Source organism: Bombus impatiens, unplaced genomic scaffold (assembly GCF_000188095.3).
Source record: "Bombus impatiens unplaced genomic scaffold, BIMP_2.2 scf_0548, whole genome shotgun sequence".
Lineage (NCBI taxonomy): Eukaryota > Metazoa > Arthropoda > Insecta > Hymenoptera > Apidae > Bombus > Bombus impatiens.
The window spans coordinates 1,484,651-1,502,257 of NT_176967.1; the positions used below are offsets into that span (position 1 = coordinate 1,484,651).

Below are 17,607 nucleotides of genomic sequence, written 5' to 3' on the forward strand. Positions count from 1 at the left end.
CTCTTTTAACCAACGACCATGACGTACATCGGAGAAAACACACTCGTAGAAATAGAGCCGCTGGAATTTTTAGAACCTCGACGACCGACGACGCGACGCGACGCGACGGCTCGCTGGTTTTTTATGGATGCACCTTTGTTCGCGAAGCACTTATAAAAAATATTTCAACTATTCCACAAAAGTTTTCGGTAAATATTTCTCTCGACACGGCGAATGCTCGTTTTTGCTTCGTTTTCACGATTCGTGAAATCACAGGGTGGAAGAAAAGGCGTAAAGGATGCTCGGTCGGTCGGTCGGTCGACATTTCGTTCAAGTTCATCCGACTGGTTTTAAGCTCGTAGCCAAATAATAATCGCTACTTTGGCAGCAATAGCTTGCCGTCGCGAACCCAAATCTGCCGTTGAAAACGATCCCGACGATTATTCACGTCTTATGCCAAGTTACACTCTTACCTTGAATTTTGGACACACTGCAAGTACTTTATCCTATACTTACTACTGTTCGCCTTTTGTACGCATAGTTTTTGTACAGTTGGTCTTGACACGGATTATACTTTGCGATGAAACCGTTTTGCGGACTCGAGCCGCTATTATCTTTAGCGATAAACAACTCGCGCATTGGTTTGCTCGATCGTAATCCATCAAGCAGACGTAAGTTTCGAACTTCTTTGTACGGAATTGGCAATTTCCAAAGGAGAGTCGGAACAGCGGCAGCGGTTGCGAACTGCCGTGACTCAGGGACGATCGTGAAGTAAGGAGAAAGTATAAATTTGTCGTAAGTCGCTGCATAGACCGGTGTTTGACAGTTCTCGTTGGTTACTCGTATCTCGTTCGGATACCATGAAGTTTGGCCGACAATGCGAACCTTCCGGAAGTCGTGGGTTACCTGTCCGTGCACACGGAAAGAGAAAACTCTCAGAGCAAGTTGGAAATTCGTTTTCTCCTTGGAGTGACAAATCGCTCGTCCGAAGGACTGCAAGGTGAACGGCTGGCTGGCCCGACGACTGGTTGGCTGTGAGCTGTAAGTCGGTGTAATCTTCCTCAAGGACCAGAGGAAAGAGCACGGGAAGAGAGAACGAAAAAATTCGTTGTTGAATTAAGGAAAAAGTTCCGGCAGAGGCAGCTTCTCGTTAATCTTTCAGATTCCATTGCTCGATGTAATATCGAATGTATAATGAAATTAAAACATTTTGGTCCCACGAACGATGGAATATTTCTGAACTTTTATGTGCGGAACAATGTCGATAGCGAGTCTCTCGGAAATTTACCTCGATTAAATAATGTTTAATAATACGTTTGCGATTGGCATATCGCCGCTCGAGGGCTTTTTTCGATTTTCATCTTTCGCCATTATCGTCGGAAATTGTTCGGTAGAAAAACAGCGAGTCTCGAATTCGAATAATTTCGAAACGGCTAGTCTCTCGATCGTTCACGTTCAGAAGCGTTGCGCCAACCAAGAGACGATAATATAGACGGATTTCTTTTTCGCTAACGATCGATGCATCATCGAATGAGTTAAGAAGGGTTTGCAAACTCGAGACACGAGGCTGTACCGTGAAAGAGAGTACCGCGTCGAAGATTAAAATTGGCGTCGATCCAGAGAATTTGTCGCGCAACGTGACACCTATCAGGCGACGAATCTTGGAAAAATCGCGCTGGACTCTTCTTTTTCCTTTCTTCTTCTTTTCCTTCCTCCTTGGACTTTTCGCCTATTTCACTTCGTATTTTCTTCGAATAAGCGAATGCTGGCTGTAAATGGAATTGGCTTCGCTCCAGTGAATACTCGCGGTTCAAGGAAATAGGATTTTTCGTCCGGCGCGCAAGATTCGAAAGACGTTTGCGCATTCGTCACCCTTCGTGCTGCGTTTTACGCGCGATTACATATACGTGCAGATTTCCCTTCTCATGGTAGACGTCGCTCGCGTCATGTCGCGGTTTCGTCTTAACGCGACTTACATACCCCGGGACGTATCCCATTGATATTCCGCTGTCGTATTTTATCTCCGTTGCTATTTTTTCGCGAAACAGACTCTGGGAGACTATTCGTTTGACTGACGTATCGATGAACGCGAAACGAGACGGCACGTTGTACCATTTCTCTATTAAATTTCGCCAAGGAACGAGTCCCCTCGAAGAAGAAAGCCAGTTTTAGCGCTGTCGTCGAGCAATTTGATCGAGTATGACGGATGCTCGGTTACTGTCCGCCAGCTTTTTATAAACGATGCGCAGCCACTTATAATAATTCATCCCTCTAATCGGCTGGAAGCAATTTCTGGCAGCGATCCATTATTCCCGGTATTAGAAAGGAGGCGGACTTTAGTCAACGGGGTTCCGGCCAATTAATCCACAGGGGCGGAACATGGCGACAGATTATTTTCTCGCGAAATAAATGACAGCTCCGACACGAGAGTGCAAACAGAGGGATACACCGTTTTGCAAGATTGTTTCGGAAGCCGTTCGGTCGTTAATCTCGCACACGAAAAATTTACACTCGACGCTTACCTCCGTGAACCTCGCAGACAAGGAACAGGTCAGCTCCTTCGGGATAGGCCTCGAGAAGTTTGCTCATGTCTCTTCTCTTCGCGTCGTAGATTATCGGCTTCGCTGGCGGCACTGTGAACAGAAAGGGGGACCAGGTGAGCGGCGACGCGTTCCCTTTTCTCAACCTAGACCGATAGAATCGAATTGGAAGATAATTTGGGTGAATCGAAGGGTTCAGGGGTCGGAGAAAGACGGCCGATAATAAGGATAAAACGAAAATGGAACAACGTGCGATCGCGTCACAGTGGAACGAGACAAGGAAAATCACTTCTACCTGACTCTCGAAGCGAGGACCTTTTTCTCTCTCGCTTTCTTTTATCTCTTCGATTCTTCCGTCGATCGACTTGGTCCTCGATACAGCCCAAGTAAACGCAAACAGGCCGAGTTTCATCCTGACGGCGTATTTCGCTCGATACTTGATGGAAATTGCCTCTGGCTATCGCCGCGACCATGTCAACTCGAAGCGTGCATCCACGCTTTCCGCCGTCCTTCTGTTGCAAACAAGCACCGAACAACCGAGTCTTTGTCTTTTTTTCAACGGAAAGAGGCGAAAAGGACGCGAGATTCGCGGTGTCAGGAGTAGAGAGATTCGCTATTGCAAAACGCTGGAAAAGACTTCTGCGAATATAAACTCGATAAATCATCGCTGGGAGTCGACGTCACGTGTAGCCACAGCGAACGTCGCGTTCTGATTGTCACGTACGTGTCACTTTACATCGTAGATTTACAACAGGCGAGAGAACGCTTGTCGTCGGTTCCTCGATCTAGTGAAATGAAAAAATGAAGGTGCAAACGGACGTTCGTTCGCTGCTCGCCAATTTAACAGTTTTACCTGTTTGCTACGGCGTTTGCTCCGCCGCATTATGTCACTTTTAGTGAGATAATTGTTTCCCTTTATGCAGGTCGTAATTGTGAAACTATCTCACTCTTTCCGCAATGAAAATAATCGAGGCGTTTTGGAAGAACTCTTCGAACATCGAACAAGTGCTCTTGTTTGCACTTTCATCTTTTAATTGTAGTGGGCAGCGCACGGATATATATTTGTCTCCTCACGATGCCAAATAGATTGTTTTCCAGATAGGTATGGATGCTTGGAACGTTTTTCGCTACGTCGTTTTTTTTCAAATTGTACCCGTACGTCTACTTTTTCCCATCGACGATCGAGAAGCGCCTTCTTAATCGTCCAGATTTCTCCTTTTTGCATCTTTTCTTTCGGAACGATTACCATTTCGGCGCGGATGCGAGCCAGTCTCGGTACAAAAGTTCTAGAGCGAAGAAAGAAGCGAACGAGTCGCCGATCTCTTAAAGGTGCTCCAAAGACGTACGTCGTAATCTCGACCGAGATTACATTCGGACTGCCCAAGACGGCAGCTTAGCGGCACTAATACCGGCATTCATAGCGCGACCCTTTATAGCGCGTTTACTCGCCGCTTTGACGTCTTCTAGCTGGCCTTGCTGTTCCTTAAAGCGTAGTCTTCCTTCCACTGGCCATTGTTCTTCCGCCAACCGTTTCGTCCTCCCAGGAAAACAGCATTCTACCCTTATTGTTTCGAATCGAATGTGTTGAATTTTCCGAGGGAATATCTCGCTCTTCGAACAAACTCCAGTTGTCAAGTCCTATAATATCTCTTGAAGGTCTTCACATTTTCTATTTTTTGATATCGGTGTATTCGCACTTCTTAACCGACAAGTGGCTTGTAAGATATAGATGAACGTATACGAGGTAGATGGTTTTCTCTATGTACGTGATATTTTTGCAAAATTGCCGTTACGTGTTTTGCAGATTGGTTAGCAACGATAATTTACCGTGAAACAACTCGTAATTGTACATCGTAATCCGCGAGATCGTAATTTCTTGTCCTTGGATGCAAATTTTTCTCTATCCACGAAATCTTATAAGAATGCTGCTCACGGCTCTCTCGTAACATTGCAACATAGTCGGTTCTCTCGAGAAGGCTTTCCGCTGTTTGCAAAGCAGCGCGTAAATAAGCAAAACTCCGGAGAGCTCGATTTACACTGTTTCGTGTGTTGCTGGTTTTGCAGAGGCGGAAGAAGGTTAGAGACGCGGTTCGCGCGGTCGCGACATAAGATGCTCGCTTGCTCTTGACTGAATCCTTTCGCCAATCCTTGCCTTCGCCATCACGCTAGCGGTAGCTAGGTCAAGGAGGAAAGGTGAAAGGTGAAAGGCGAAAGGTAGAAGGTAAAACGAGGGGGAAATAACGCACGCGAAGCTCAGTCATAGGTTGCGTTCGCACAAGCAACCTGGGAAACTTTTACCCAAATTCTAGTCGACTGGAACCGGAAGACGTGAGTCACGAGACGCCGATGATTCGTCCGAATCTCATCGTATCGGGGGAGTACCATAAAACGGGGAACGGCTCTCGGTTTTACGTCCGTGTATATCGCGGCACAGACCCTCTGGCGAATTTCGATCGTAAACTTTTATATCATGGTGTCGGGGGAATTACGTTGAAACCGCGCATCGTGGCCTCCAAGAGATAAGAAAAACGACGAATTACGCTGCTAATCCCACGACTAAATACCCAAAGGATCGTCGATGTTCTCCCGATTCTCGTACATTTTTCCTTGGGCAATCTGCGAACGGTATAAAAAAGTCTTAAAACTCGCGACTGGCTCGACCCAGCGATTCCATGCTCGCCACTGTCGTTTCACTTTGAATCGTATACGGTGATTCGATGTTCGCCGATTGGACACGCGACGCTCGAGAAGAAGCGAGAATTTCAAAGTGCAGTTTCAATCTCGTCACGTGCGATGCGTTCGTCGATTTTGGTATCGCTAACACCTCGTCTCGTTCCTATATTCGTCCAGGGTGGTTTGTCTCTTTTGGTCGGAGAGTGCATCGAAACGATGCGCGCCATCGTCGTATAGTCGAAGCGTCGCATCGCGTCGCGTCGCGTCGAGCTGTCGTTCCACACCATCCGACTACCCATTTGTTTACCCATGCGTGTTTGTCCATCTCTGTGTGAGCGAATATTCAGTCGTGTGTATGTATATGGCTATACGTTTGCTATACGTTTTCAACGGAGGCTGCGTGCAAACCGTTATGTGTAGCTACATCGATATAGATATAGGTAAAGGTATAACCGACAGAGACCAGCTATCACCTTCCTTGCCACGATCCGGATGCACCATTTGCAGGATATTCTCCGACGCTATCGGGCCGCGACGTGCTCGGCCACGTACTTCCTCTTTTCCCCTTCGTGGACAGGTACGTGCCTATAGATTTAAATTTGCCGTTTGTTCTCGCGTCGAAGTTACGTTTCTTTGACTTTTTATATGTATATGAATTACAGCGACTTTTTTCTACCTCTTTTTCATTCGGACTATTCGGGTATTTTGCTGTCTAAAAAGTTTTGATCTTCATTCCTCGTTCGATTTTCCTTCGATCGTACGATGTACGGAAATATCGAATTCTTTCCGTTTCACGGGCAATTATCTATCGCGATTAGTTACGATACGGCAAACAAAAGGGAGAATCGATGCTCGTAAATGCTTGGAAATTACTGATTCGCAGTTTATAAGCGGTACACACCTTGATCAGTCGTGGAAAATTCGAATCACCGATAAATAATGTGGTTGCAAGTTAGTGTATTAGCGTATTAACGGTATTATCCTGGAAAAGTTATCGACAGCGTGACGTAATGCTCGCGATATTTTAAGAATTACGAATATTACCGTACCACTGCCATATATCAAGAACGATATTTCTATCGATTGCGTTACCTTCGCCTGGTAGCCATCTCTTTTTTTTTTTGGCTTCGCCGTGTATTGATCAAATGTTGCGAGAGTCGGCGATATATAACACCGTGATTCGATACCTGTTATGGTAATCGAGACAAATTTTTTTGTCCCTACAAATATTTTGCAATGTTTCGAGTCGAACGGTTCGGCAATTTTTATTTAATTTCGCGTCGGTTGCGCGTCACAAGCACGCAGCGCTCTGAATAAACCTGGCCATGGAACTTTTGAACTCGCGATGAAACGTGGTGCTGAGATTCAAATGGCCTCCCCGTTAATAAGAGTCGTAAAAATAGCAATCATCAGTTTCGAACGTATTTGTACGTGTTACGGCTTTTGTTTATTATATATTATACATTATCCATTATCCATTATGGGTGGGTGGACAGATGGTCGTTTTCAAGGTTGATGAATTCAATTTGACGCTCGATTCTGGGCCACGCGTTTCTTGTCCGCGGCACTTTAAACAAATGCCAATCCGTCGGAAATACAATTTGGTTACGTTAAGCAAATCGTGGGCGGCCAAGCGAGGGTAGTTTGCCAGATAACACGGAAGCTCGAAGAATATTTTACATTTGACCGAAAGCGTGCTAGGCTTACGAACATGGAAAGTGTTTGAACGACTCGAATCTATTGAATTTTCGCGGCGGCGTTCGACTCTTTGTACGCTATCCTCGGGACTCGGTAGCGCAAGTGTTTAGCAGCGGTAGCAGGTAGGCAGACGTGTGTTAGGTCGAGCCATAGAGGTTGGTCGAGGAGCACACCACCGTAGTGTACGGCGGCCACGTAACGATTACCGTTAAAAATTTAGGAAAATTCCTCTGTCGTAGGTGGAAGCAATATTGTTTTTATGCGAGCATGCCGCAGTCATGGTGCCCGTTATATGTTATATACGCTCGTATATGCGCCGCACGTATCACTTTGTGTATTCTTCGAAACGTTCCTGCCCGCCGAAATTCTACTTTCCGTTGGATTTTTCAGCAATAACTTGCCACGAGTCTACACGCGCGACCCAAACGTGCGACAACAAACGTCCATCGTCGACGAGTAATCGTATTCGTCGTTCATTCTACATTCGCCACGCAAGGATTCTTATATTCCGCAGGGAGGATCGCAGTCGCTTTAGCGACCTACAAACAGGGTATTCAGGTTTCACCTGGGAATTTGAAAGAACGCAACCCCAGCTCGAAAATTCTTGGCATTCTTTCTCACGTTCATCGATTCATAAATCTTTGACTTTTGTGACCGGAGTCCTGGCTGAGTATACATATTAATTAAAGAGGTCTGAGAAGCTTATTTACAAGCGCGTCGAGAGTTCAGAGAACGAGAGCTGTACGGCTCGTGCGTACACGTTGGACGAAAAAGCGTTGCACCGACTGTCTGGCGACGGATTACGTTTCCAGAGTTTTCCTCTGGAGTCGTACTTTGTTAAGTTGGCCGTCGTACATTCGTTGCGGAGGGGTGTGCGTCACAGAAGTCCGTTTCTCGACGCCGATGTCGCACCGATGAAATAATTTATACGAAGCAAGAGAAACGACCTTCCGCTTTCTGTGCGAGAATTAATAATTTTGCCGGTAAGGCAGCCAGCCCGACAAAGAACCCGTACAATTTCGCTGGACAAATTATTTAACGCTACTGCATCACGCCTTTGTGTCCGTACATACATACGTCTTTTTGTTCTGGAATTTCCACTTTCTTCCATCCAGATACGCTACGCTTACGTATCGTCAATGGCCCCTGTTTTCCTGTTGAAGCAATGAAACAATCGCCGTTCGAGGAATTTAGCAGTGGACAAAAAGGACGAGTATCGTATCAGGTTGTCCGAAAAGTTTCTTTCGTTTTATAAGGAAATAATAGATGCACAAAGTTTCTTCTTTTATATTATTTTTGTTCCATTAGAACAAAATGGATCGTACGTAATTCGTATAAAATATCATACAACAAAAAGCGTCGTGCATCTATTATTTCCTTATAAAACGAAAGAAACTTTTCGGACCAGTTAATACATGGGGCGTATCGTTAAAAAATGATACCGAGAAAAAAATCCAATGCGAGGACACTGACAATCTTGTTTGTCTTGCTTTTGCCGACCGACAACTTCCGCGAAAGTAATTAACTCGTCGGAAATGAACATGAATTGACTCTGTCTAATGTCCGTGGAACGACGGATATATACACTGTTTCCGTTGGGTTCTGTTCTAAAAAGCAGCTTCACTTTGGAACGTTCGTTTTTGTCAGGCGACGGTATATATAAATAAAAGTCGTCGGATAAAAATTCCTGCATGAGTCTTTCTCTGCCGGCTTGGAATGGAAACACCATGGGCGTTTTATGGTTTGCACCTTCTACGGAAATTGGATGTTTTACGAACGCCGCGGACTCGAGATGAACGTGACCGAGGAAGACGAATCGAAAAATACCGTGCGAGAGTTCATCGCTTTTCCCGCTGCTCTCTATCCTCTTCTCTCTGCTCTCGATACTTCTTCTCGTTTCTCATACCTCTTGTTTTCCTTCCGCTTTTCGTCGTCCATTTTTCTTGTCGCAACGTCAAACGTTTACGTTTGACAAGCAATCCTCGAGCTCGTATCCAGAACGAAAGAGACCGACGACGGTCCGTAACGTTTCACCGTGGAAGTCCGGAAGCCCGTGATCGTTTGCTTTTCTTGTCGTAGGTAATGGCTACCCCTGTCCTTGCAGCCAGGTACGGTCTCATCGAGATAATTTCCGGTCCCAAAGCACGATACGTTTTGCGCAACATGCACCGTGTTCCCACGCTATTCGTTGTACGCGCGCGCTCTTCTTTGTTCACGTGAATTATTCCGACGTTCCCCAGGTCAGGAAGGAATCTTTGGTATCGCGCGTTTCTATCTTTGTTCTTCTTATTTTTGCAAACGCGACACGCGCATTCCGGAGCTTTAAATGGAAGGGAAGACGCGCGGCTACCAAGGATACATGGAGCGAGTGGAGGCCAAGCTCTTTGGAAAAGGGATGGATAGCGTTCCGATCCGTTCTCTCAGGCTTTTCTCTTAGCGTTTTCGAAAGAGATCGGCAGAGATCTCGGAAGTTGGCGTAGCTGGTCCGCACAGAGTTGCTACGAAGCATTACTTTTCCTCGAACGTTCTTTCGGTTTCTTCTTTGTGGATTCTTTAGAGAGAATTTCTCAGCCAGCACGATCCGTAAGCAGCAGCATTCCGCGCAACTTCCTATCGTGCGATCAACGAAACGAGAGAAAAAAGAAGAGAAACGAGGAGAGGGTGGCGAGAAGAGCGAGAAAAAATAGATGCCGGTGAACGGCGAACGGATTATCCGACCGCTTTGAATTCTCAATCCCGCGTGAAATGCTTCTTCCGCTTTCGAAGACGGCGAGCTTCGCCTACTTTTTCTCTTTCTTTCTTCTTTTCTTTCTCTCTTTCTTCCTCCCTTTCTTTTTCGCACAGCCGACAGAAGAGGCTCTCGACACAGATGCAAAAAACAAAAGCGATATCGAGCGTAGGAACGCCGCCGCTTTTCGTTCGCGGAGAATGCCTCTACGTTGCAACGTTTGCGGCTCGATTCGTGCAACGTCTGTAGATAATAGCCGCACATTGCACACCGATTTAGCGACCGGATTTATATCCATACGGAAACACGTCCATTCGAAACACCGAAAAATCCACTTTCTCTTCCTCTTTTCTGTGGTTGAAAGTAACGATGCCAAAGGGAAATTGGACGGAGAGCTTAAATCGTCGGTTCGTTTTATGGATTATCCGCAGATTTATTTCACAGTTACGATTAACGCGAATATCAGTTTTACGGTTATCCTTGCGATCGGTGCTGGTCGGTTCGTGCTTCTTTCCGCAAAAATATCAGCGATACAAGTTTACAAGACAATAAAGTCCGTTACAGCCGAAGTTGTAGGCGGCGTATCCGACTGACGCGACGTTAAAGCTAAACGATTCAGCGCGATATCGAGATACATCGGATAGACGGCGATTCGCGGTTTCGCGGTTAATCGCTTCCATCGAATTTCTCGTTTCGTCTTGCGATATCGTCTTCCGACAAAGCCGCGTCAAATTATGTCGAAATTTGCTTCTACTCCGAAATATTCGATCTACGTCGATACGAACGTGGCCAACGATCGGTTTGGAGTGAGAATAAGACACCTCGCAACGTCTCGAATTTACGATGGAAATTTTGCAAATAGGTGGAACGTTTGCCTGAGCTAGCGAAAACAACGCGGCCTTCCTTATCTGTAACGCGAATTCTCCACAGGTTTGGTCGGATCGAGAGACGGCTTTCGATTTCGCGGCGATTTAACCAAAAGGGAATTTATTCGGCGTTGGAGAATCACGCTGTTTCTCGCACGACGATAAGTTCTCTACCGCAAATAGGATCTACCGCCAGCAACGTTGCTATGATCTATATACTCTTCGAATCTACGAAATGATTTTTAGAAGCTTGCGATAAATAGATAGTTTCAAAGAACTGGAAAAGTAAAAGAGATAGTCGCGATTCGTTGGGAAAGTGAAACACAGTTCGACACTGTAGTCCTGTAGCTAGCGATAAGCAGATTTTGGATCGTAATACGTGTACTTACATACGTATATCGACGCGGGTAACAGCTTGGAAAGCGAGGAAGAGGCCAACGTATTCGTTTGTCTCGTTAACGTCGACGTTACTGTTCCGGGTAGAACGAAACTAACGCGCGCGTATAAAAGAAACGAGCCTCGCATAGAGTCGAGTTCGATGTACGAAAACAAATGGGAACGTCGAGACCGGAAGACCGTGGAAGGAAAAGAAAAACCAATGAGGTGGAGGGAAAATATTTGCGTAATCCCGGGGGAATGGTTCTAACGAACGGGGCAACGAATGGTCGAGCTCTGCAATTTGTTTAATTCGGTTGTTTGAATATCTCGGAGGCGATCCTCGTACTTTGGGGCTTTCGAACTCGGAGAGGACTCATCCGGACGATTATGCGCGTTAACGATGTATTCAATGCCCGATAAACATGGAGGGATTGTTTCATTTAGAACCTCGAAGTATGGAACCTGAAAATTGACCAAGGGTTAACACGTTGAACGCCATGCTAGTTTTACAGAGATTGCTCGTGCCGTCACGATGAATTATTTATTACCCGATACGTATAATGTTGAAATATTATAGGTCTATATTTCATGTATAAATAAGCTTATTTTCATACGCTTTATACCGCGTTAATTTCGTCACACCATCGTTGTAACGATGGTAATAATGAAAAATTTATAACTACCAACTACTTTGTTCAAATTATGTATTTGCACTAATCTTGGCGCGCCGGTTACCGACAAGTTGAGTGCCGATCATCGGTGATCCTCGTGGTATTCAACGTGTTGAGAGAATTTTCCCGAAATATAGGAAACTAACGAGGAACGTATTACGGGAAGGACGCGCAAGCCAAAAAGGAACAGAAACAATGTCAAGGGGGAATTCCTGAGTCGGTAGCACGGAGGCAAACGAGAAGCAATAGCGGGAACAGAGCCGGCGTTGAGTTACGAGGTCGTCGGACTCGTTTACGAGCTCGTAAAATTTGCCATTCTTCATCAGGAACGCGTGTGTTGCGCGAACATAATTCTCGTTGCCCTTTCGCAGAAATTGTTCGTGGATAAATTTTTGCGTTTCCCCACGGAAGTCATTTCACGCTCGTTCGTCCGATAAAGGACGACATTTTCGAGACGTTAGGCGGAGTTAGACGAGGTCCAAGGCACCAACGCTCCAAGGCTTCAGGTCCCGGGGCAACATTTTCCGAAAGTTGTACGCAAACTCCGAACCGAGCGCGTGCTAAAAATTCGAGGCTGTTTACGCTGTCTATGTAGACGTAGACGGTCGGCTTTTACGAAGTTGGTTATCGGAGAAGAAACTGGAAGAATCGGGGGAATAAGGAAATCGAGCACAGAACTGGAGCAAGAACGTGGCGGTATTCGTTTGAAATGGAGAAAAATATGGCCTCGCGTGGGTCGTAGGGGAGTAGTCTCGCGAGGCGACAATACGCCGGTGAAATCGACTCAACGCGGGCCGGCGACGGCTACGAGGATGCTCTTTCGAAGGTATGGCGAAACACCAACTTTCCGGAAAACTTGGTAACCAAAAAGATTGACAAAGCGACGAATCTGGTAAAACTCTCGACAGAGAGTCGGCTAGTGCACCGGAACTGTTGCAGATCGTATTCAGATCGTAGGAAAATATCCTGGTATATCCCCCGGGGAGAAACGACCCGACGACACGTTTCTGAAATCGAGTTGTCGTTGCAATACCGGTGCAACTTCAAAGATGTTTGTTTCGTAACGTATTTCGATCTCGCGCACAACTAGCATATACTGTGTCGCAGTAGCGTACTTACACTCGCCTCGCGTCGCGGCAGAGAACGCGCGACTGCCTTTCTCCTATTACGGAAAAAGAACCAAACGGTTCAGCCGCTTTACGCCAGTCGATTTTGCGCTTTGAGCCGACGACGCTTGAAAAATGTCGAAAGACTTTTGTGATAGAATCTCTATCTAAAATTGAAAATAGGAGAGACGGCAACGTTTGAGAAAGATAACCATTCCAGTTTTTCGAGGAATAGGAAAAAATAACGACGAGAAGGCGAAGCGCCCGGTATGATGGAAACCGTCAAGTCGTTCCCATATGACGAATGTTTGAGTCTCTATAGATGCAGCAGAGGAGCAGAAGCAGCAGAAGCAGAAGCAGCAGCAGCAGCTGTGCCAGTAGTATTAAGTAGATACGTAATATCGTTTCGGGAAGCTGTTAAGAATTCTCTGGAGAATTTTTGCGAGATCCATATCCGTCGAAAGACCGACCATCGTTCGCGTCCAAGATACTTCTTTTTTATATTTCCATCATAAGACGGATTTTATCGTCACGGCGTAATTTTAATATCGATCGATCACGGTGCTCTTCTCTTCTATTATCAAATCGAAGGAAACAACGACTCCGAAAAGTTTTTATTAGTCTCTGGAACTCGTCGCGTCGGTGAAGTGGACGCGATAAAACGATCACGACAATGGACAGCGCGGATGAGGAACGCGTTGAAATACGAGGCACGGCGTTATTATCGGTTACGATCCAGGAACTACGCACAAAACGACCCTTTCTTCTTCTATTCGTGCTTCGCTTCGTTCCTTCCGCCCCCCCTTCTCTTTTCCCTTTTCCTTTTTCCTTTCTCCTTTCTTCTTTCCGGGCACTCATTTTCCCTCAACGTTGTTCTCCGCGTGCTCCTTCGTTTCTCGTAGCGAGCGTTTTCATTCTGCGATCGTAAACTACCGAGTACGACGTGTCTACCTTTTCGACGAGAAAGAACAGCTATAACGAGACGCTGAGCAATTACCATTCGTACGTACCTCGGGAACTCATAAGTACGTATTTTTCCCTGTCTTTTCGCGTTTACTTGTTCCGTTTCTCTCGTAATTTCTCGCGGAACCCTTTGCAACGTAGCCCTTTTCCGAGGCGAGCCGCGTACGTACCTTCCAATCCCGAACTCTTTCAAAGGAATCCCGTGCGCTTCTGAATCGCAAAAATTCCTTTTTCCTTATTGCCATTTTAGCATGCGTGTCTTGGATGAAAGAAAGCGGCCGGGCTGATGCTCGTGCTTTTCCCTAAATTGCTTTCACTCTCTTAATCGCGAACGTTTCGATCGTGAAACGGTCGTGGTTTCCTCGCGAAAGGAACGTGATTTTCGCGCTCGGTTTCTCCCTCAAATGTGTTCCGACGCGGTCGGTTCGTCAAACGGATACCAAGAGGTCGTAAGGAGAGAAGGAGTCGAGCGCTATCAAGGACGACGAGCAGTCATATCCGCGCTCTCTCTTTCCGTGGTCTCGTTAGCTTCGTCTTTCTTATCCATCGAGTTTCTTATGAAAACTTGGCTCTCGTCTTTAGCCCAGTTGTGCCGTGATCCAGATTTCGAGAATCTTGTACGGCACTCTGCGCAAGTTCGTTCCGATGGAAGCACTTACGGAAAACGAAATATCGGAAAAGCAGCGTCGACCAAGGACAAGAAACTCTGCCGGCAGATTTGCGATAATGGACGCAAGTCCGAATCGCTGGCGTTGTATTAATTATTCCGTTGCCGTGCGAAAGTATCGACTCGAGGTCTAAGTATGCTTCGCCCGTTTAACGAGGTCGCATTCTCTACGCGGTAAGTGCGTCGTTAATTAATTTGGTTGTGGAGCGGAAAAAGCGAACCGCTGCGCCGCGCCGACGAGTTTCAAGAGTCTGTACATTGCTGCATGCGTTAACTAGCGCGTGCTCTCGCGCGCACACCCGTTGCATCGCGAACCGTTGTTCTTTCTTTTCAGCCGTTCGGCCAGCTTCTCTCAGCTACCAACCAACTATTCGCTGCGCTTGTTTGGACGCCTCTCCGATCAACGAATAGGAAGAAAATTACGCTCTGCTCTGTTTTATGGCGAGGCCACGGAGCACCGTGTGCGAAGCGGTGATCCGGACTCGGATGATGGATCGATAGCCGAAAAAATCACGGAAAAATGGCTGGAAATTCGATTTATGAAGTAGCACGCGCATGTTGATTGCGTCTGATCTCGCCTTCGCTGGCTCAAGGAGGGACGGGAGCGTCTTTGAGGAAGACGGAATGCGAGACGCGGGCGCGTCAGAGGAGAGAATGCCGAGGTGCTCGAAACGGTATACGTTCGAGAGCCACCAACGGACAGAGGATATGGTAGAGGAGCAGGAATATCGGGAACGACGGTGAATTCTACGCGTGACTCGAATAATCCCCGGCGCTCTCTCGATGTTGGAGGACATAGTCTCAAAACTCCACGGGATCTCTTTCCGAGTTGTAATCAATGATTCCCGGGGAATCGACGATCCTTGCTTCGGATCCTTACTTTCAGCTTTCCGATTCCGGACGCAACGCTCGACTTCGCCAAACAGGATACGTTTTCAATTTTTTTTCGTCTGTCTCGATACCGGACAATAGTTGGAAGACGATTCGCCTGATATGAGCTCGAAGCATCGGCTGAATTGAATATTATAAATTACGTCACCAAATTTACATCCTATCCACCGTTGCTATTCTCAGCGGGTAAGAAGACGGATGCTCGATAACGGGTATAGATGAAAACGATCCTTTGCACCGTTCTTTCGCGGAGGAATAATTCTTGTCTGTTTTACCGCAGTAAACGTCGAAGGTCGGCCGGCAATCGCGTGGAACGGAGAATAGGGGCAGGAATTCTTTTCAACTAGCGTGTTGCATAAGATAAGAAGAAGAGAACGGTCGTTCTCCGGCTGGAAAGGAATTGCCGTGAACGGCGGTAAAGACGAATGAGCCTTTTGAGGTAGAAAAATATGGCAGCCGGACCATCTGCGGATCTTTCCATCGGTTTCCTCTCTGTCGTTCCATGGATCTGTCTTTACGTCAACGGACGTGAATCGAAAGGGCACGAGCTGGGCGCCGTGAAACTCCCGTATGATTCATGACGCGTCGTCCCATCGATCTACAATTTTTTACGCGCTATATCAAAGCTTTCCGTTACCGGAACGTTTCCACGTTCTCTCGTATCGCGTGTCTCATTGTCAGTGGCGATAGAACAAAAGCGCACCCCGTCCCATTTACCGACCAGCGTTCGGTTAACAGCATTCTTTCGTTCTCCTTTTCTTCTTTTTTTCTCTCTTTCTCGTTATTTCATCCTATCCACCGCGACATCCGAAAAATTAAGCGGCTAGAAAATAAAAAAAAAAAAAAAAAAAAAAATGAACCAGAACCGCAGAAGGAAGTCGGTTATCCTTCCCGTTGTCATCGAAACAGCATCGTGGCTCGTCGACGCTTCGTTCGCTGGACCAAACTCGAGGATCGATCCTGCAGTTTCCTTCGAAAACAGGATGCTTTAAAATTCCCGCAGACGTCGTCCTTCCGGCTAACGAGTACCATCGTGTTTTCGTAGCTATCCTCCGGCCACTACCGAACTTTTACCGAAGAACGAACGAGAGAGAAAAAAAGGCAAAAATTTCGGTATACGATAAAAGTAACACGAGAACAACGGACACGCATTGAATTCTTGAATTATATTTTTTCGACCAACTTCCAATCGGTCGTAAGACATACTTCGTTATCGCGCTCGACTCTGGAACTTCGCCATTAGAAATCCAACCATCGCGGCAAACGATATATCCACCAGCGACGTCCATTCTCGGTCTTCTCGTTGGCCAGAGAAATCGAACGTTCGACCGTCCTTCCACCAAGTTCGATCGCACGGTACATCGTTATTCCTTCGAGATTCTTTTTATCCGATTCGTGATGTCTTTGAAAGATAGGTGTCCACGAAAGTAACTTTCTGACGTCAGATTCCTCGTTTGCTCTCCCGTACTCGTTCGCTTCCCTGTACTTTTCCCAGAAATTCTTGGGTAGAAGGGAGCCGGACCTTCGTCAGCGTGCGTTCCGTTTCCTGTTCACTTTCGGGACATGCGTTTCCATTACCTACAGCGGAAACTATTCGATGGATAAGGAAAAGTTACGCGAGCGATACATTATTCGTCGGACGATAAATTATTCGACAAGTACTCGGGGAAAAAATCTTCCATGCACGATATAATACGGTTCTCAACTTACGGGTACGATGTTGCTAAGCCGCGGTAAATTTCGCCAAGATCGAAATCCAACCCCTCTTTCTTCTCTGTCTTCGACTTTCTTTCTCCTACTTCGTTCGCCTGGCGCGCGCGCCTTTCAACGTATCTTCCGGGATATAAGATGAGATTTTACCGAGGGTGCACCGATTCAATTCTGACGTCGAGTTACATACTACAGAGTGGCGAGAAGAGATCTTTTCAATTTTCCAAAATAGACCGTATTCGGCGGAAAGCTTCGCGTAACAATTTTTTCCAAGGAATGTCGCTTTGCAGGCGTCGCGACAGTTATTCGAGCAAAAAAAGAAACAGCCTCGGGAAAAGAGGTAGTTTAAAGGAGAGATCGGAGAGCGAAGGAAACGGAAGATATCCAAGACAAAAGGCGTGGCTACCGGTCAGACCGTTTGACCCACGAAATACCGTAAGATGTCTCTTTGAATTTTCCTTCGAATTCGTTAACGGTGAAATACAAGTATGGCCGTTTCCGCGCTGAAATTTCAGAACGATTTCCTTGCTCGTCGCGTTTCACGTTCGTATTTCACGCATAATTTCCTCCTTATCTTTCTTGCAAACCTGTCCTCGAGGTTCGTATTTCTTCTCCGGCAAAAGGGACCCGGAATCCTCTGCGTCGAGGAAGACGCAACGCTCTCTTCGCTAGAATATTTAATTTTCGCGAAAAAAGTTGCGAGTCGGCGTCGACTCGACCGAACGGCGGGACGTTGA

At 46.4% G+C, this 17,607-nt stretch overlaps 1 protein-coding gene across 4 annotated transcripts in view; it reads right to left on the minus strand.

The window, feature by feature from the left end:
* Window positions 1-17,607, minus strand: part of LOC100746623 (nephrin-like) — a 101,487-nt gene that overhangs the window by 49,468 nt on the left and 34,412 nt on the right. For 3 of the 4 annotated variants that reach the window (XR_002947147.2, XM_033321994.1, XM_012388299.3), the window contains one exon: window positions 2,502-2,612. Coding sequence is in view for 3 of the 4 variants with exons in the window: in XM_033321994.1 (XP_033177885.1) it covers window positions 2,502-2,612 (111 nt within the window). In the remaining variant the exon portion in view is untranslated. Of the gene's footprint in view, window positions 1-2,501; window positions 2,613-2,814; window positions 3,345-17,607 lie in introns of those variants that run through there. The other variant, XM_024369296.2, reaches the window with a different exon arrangement.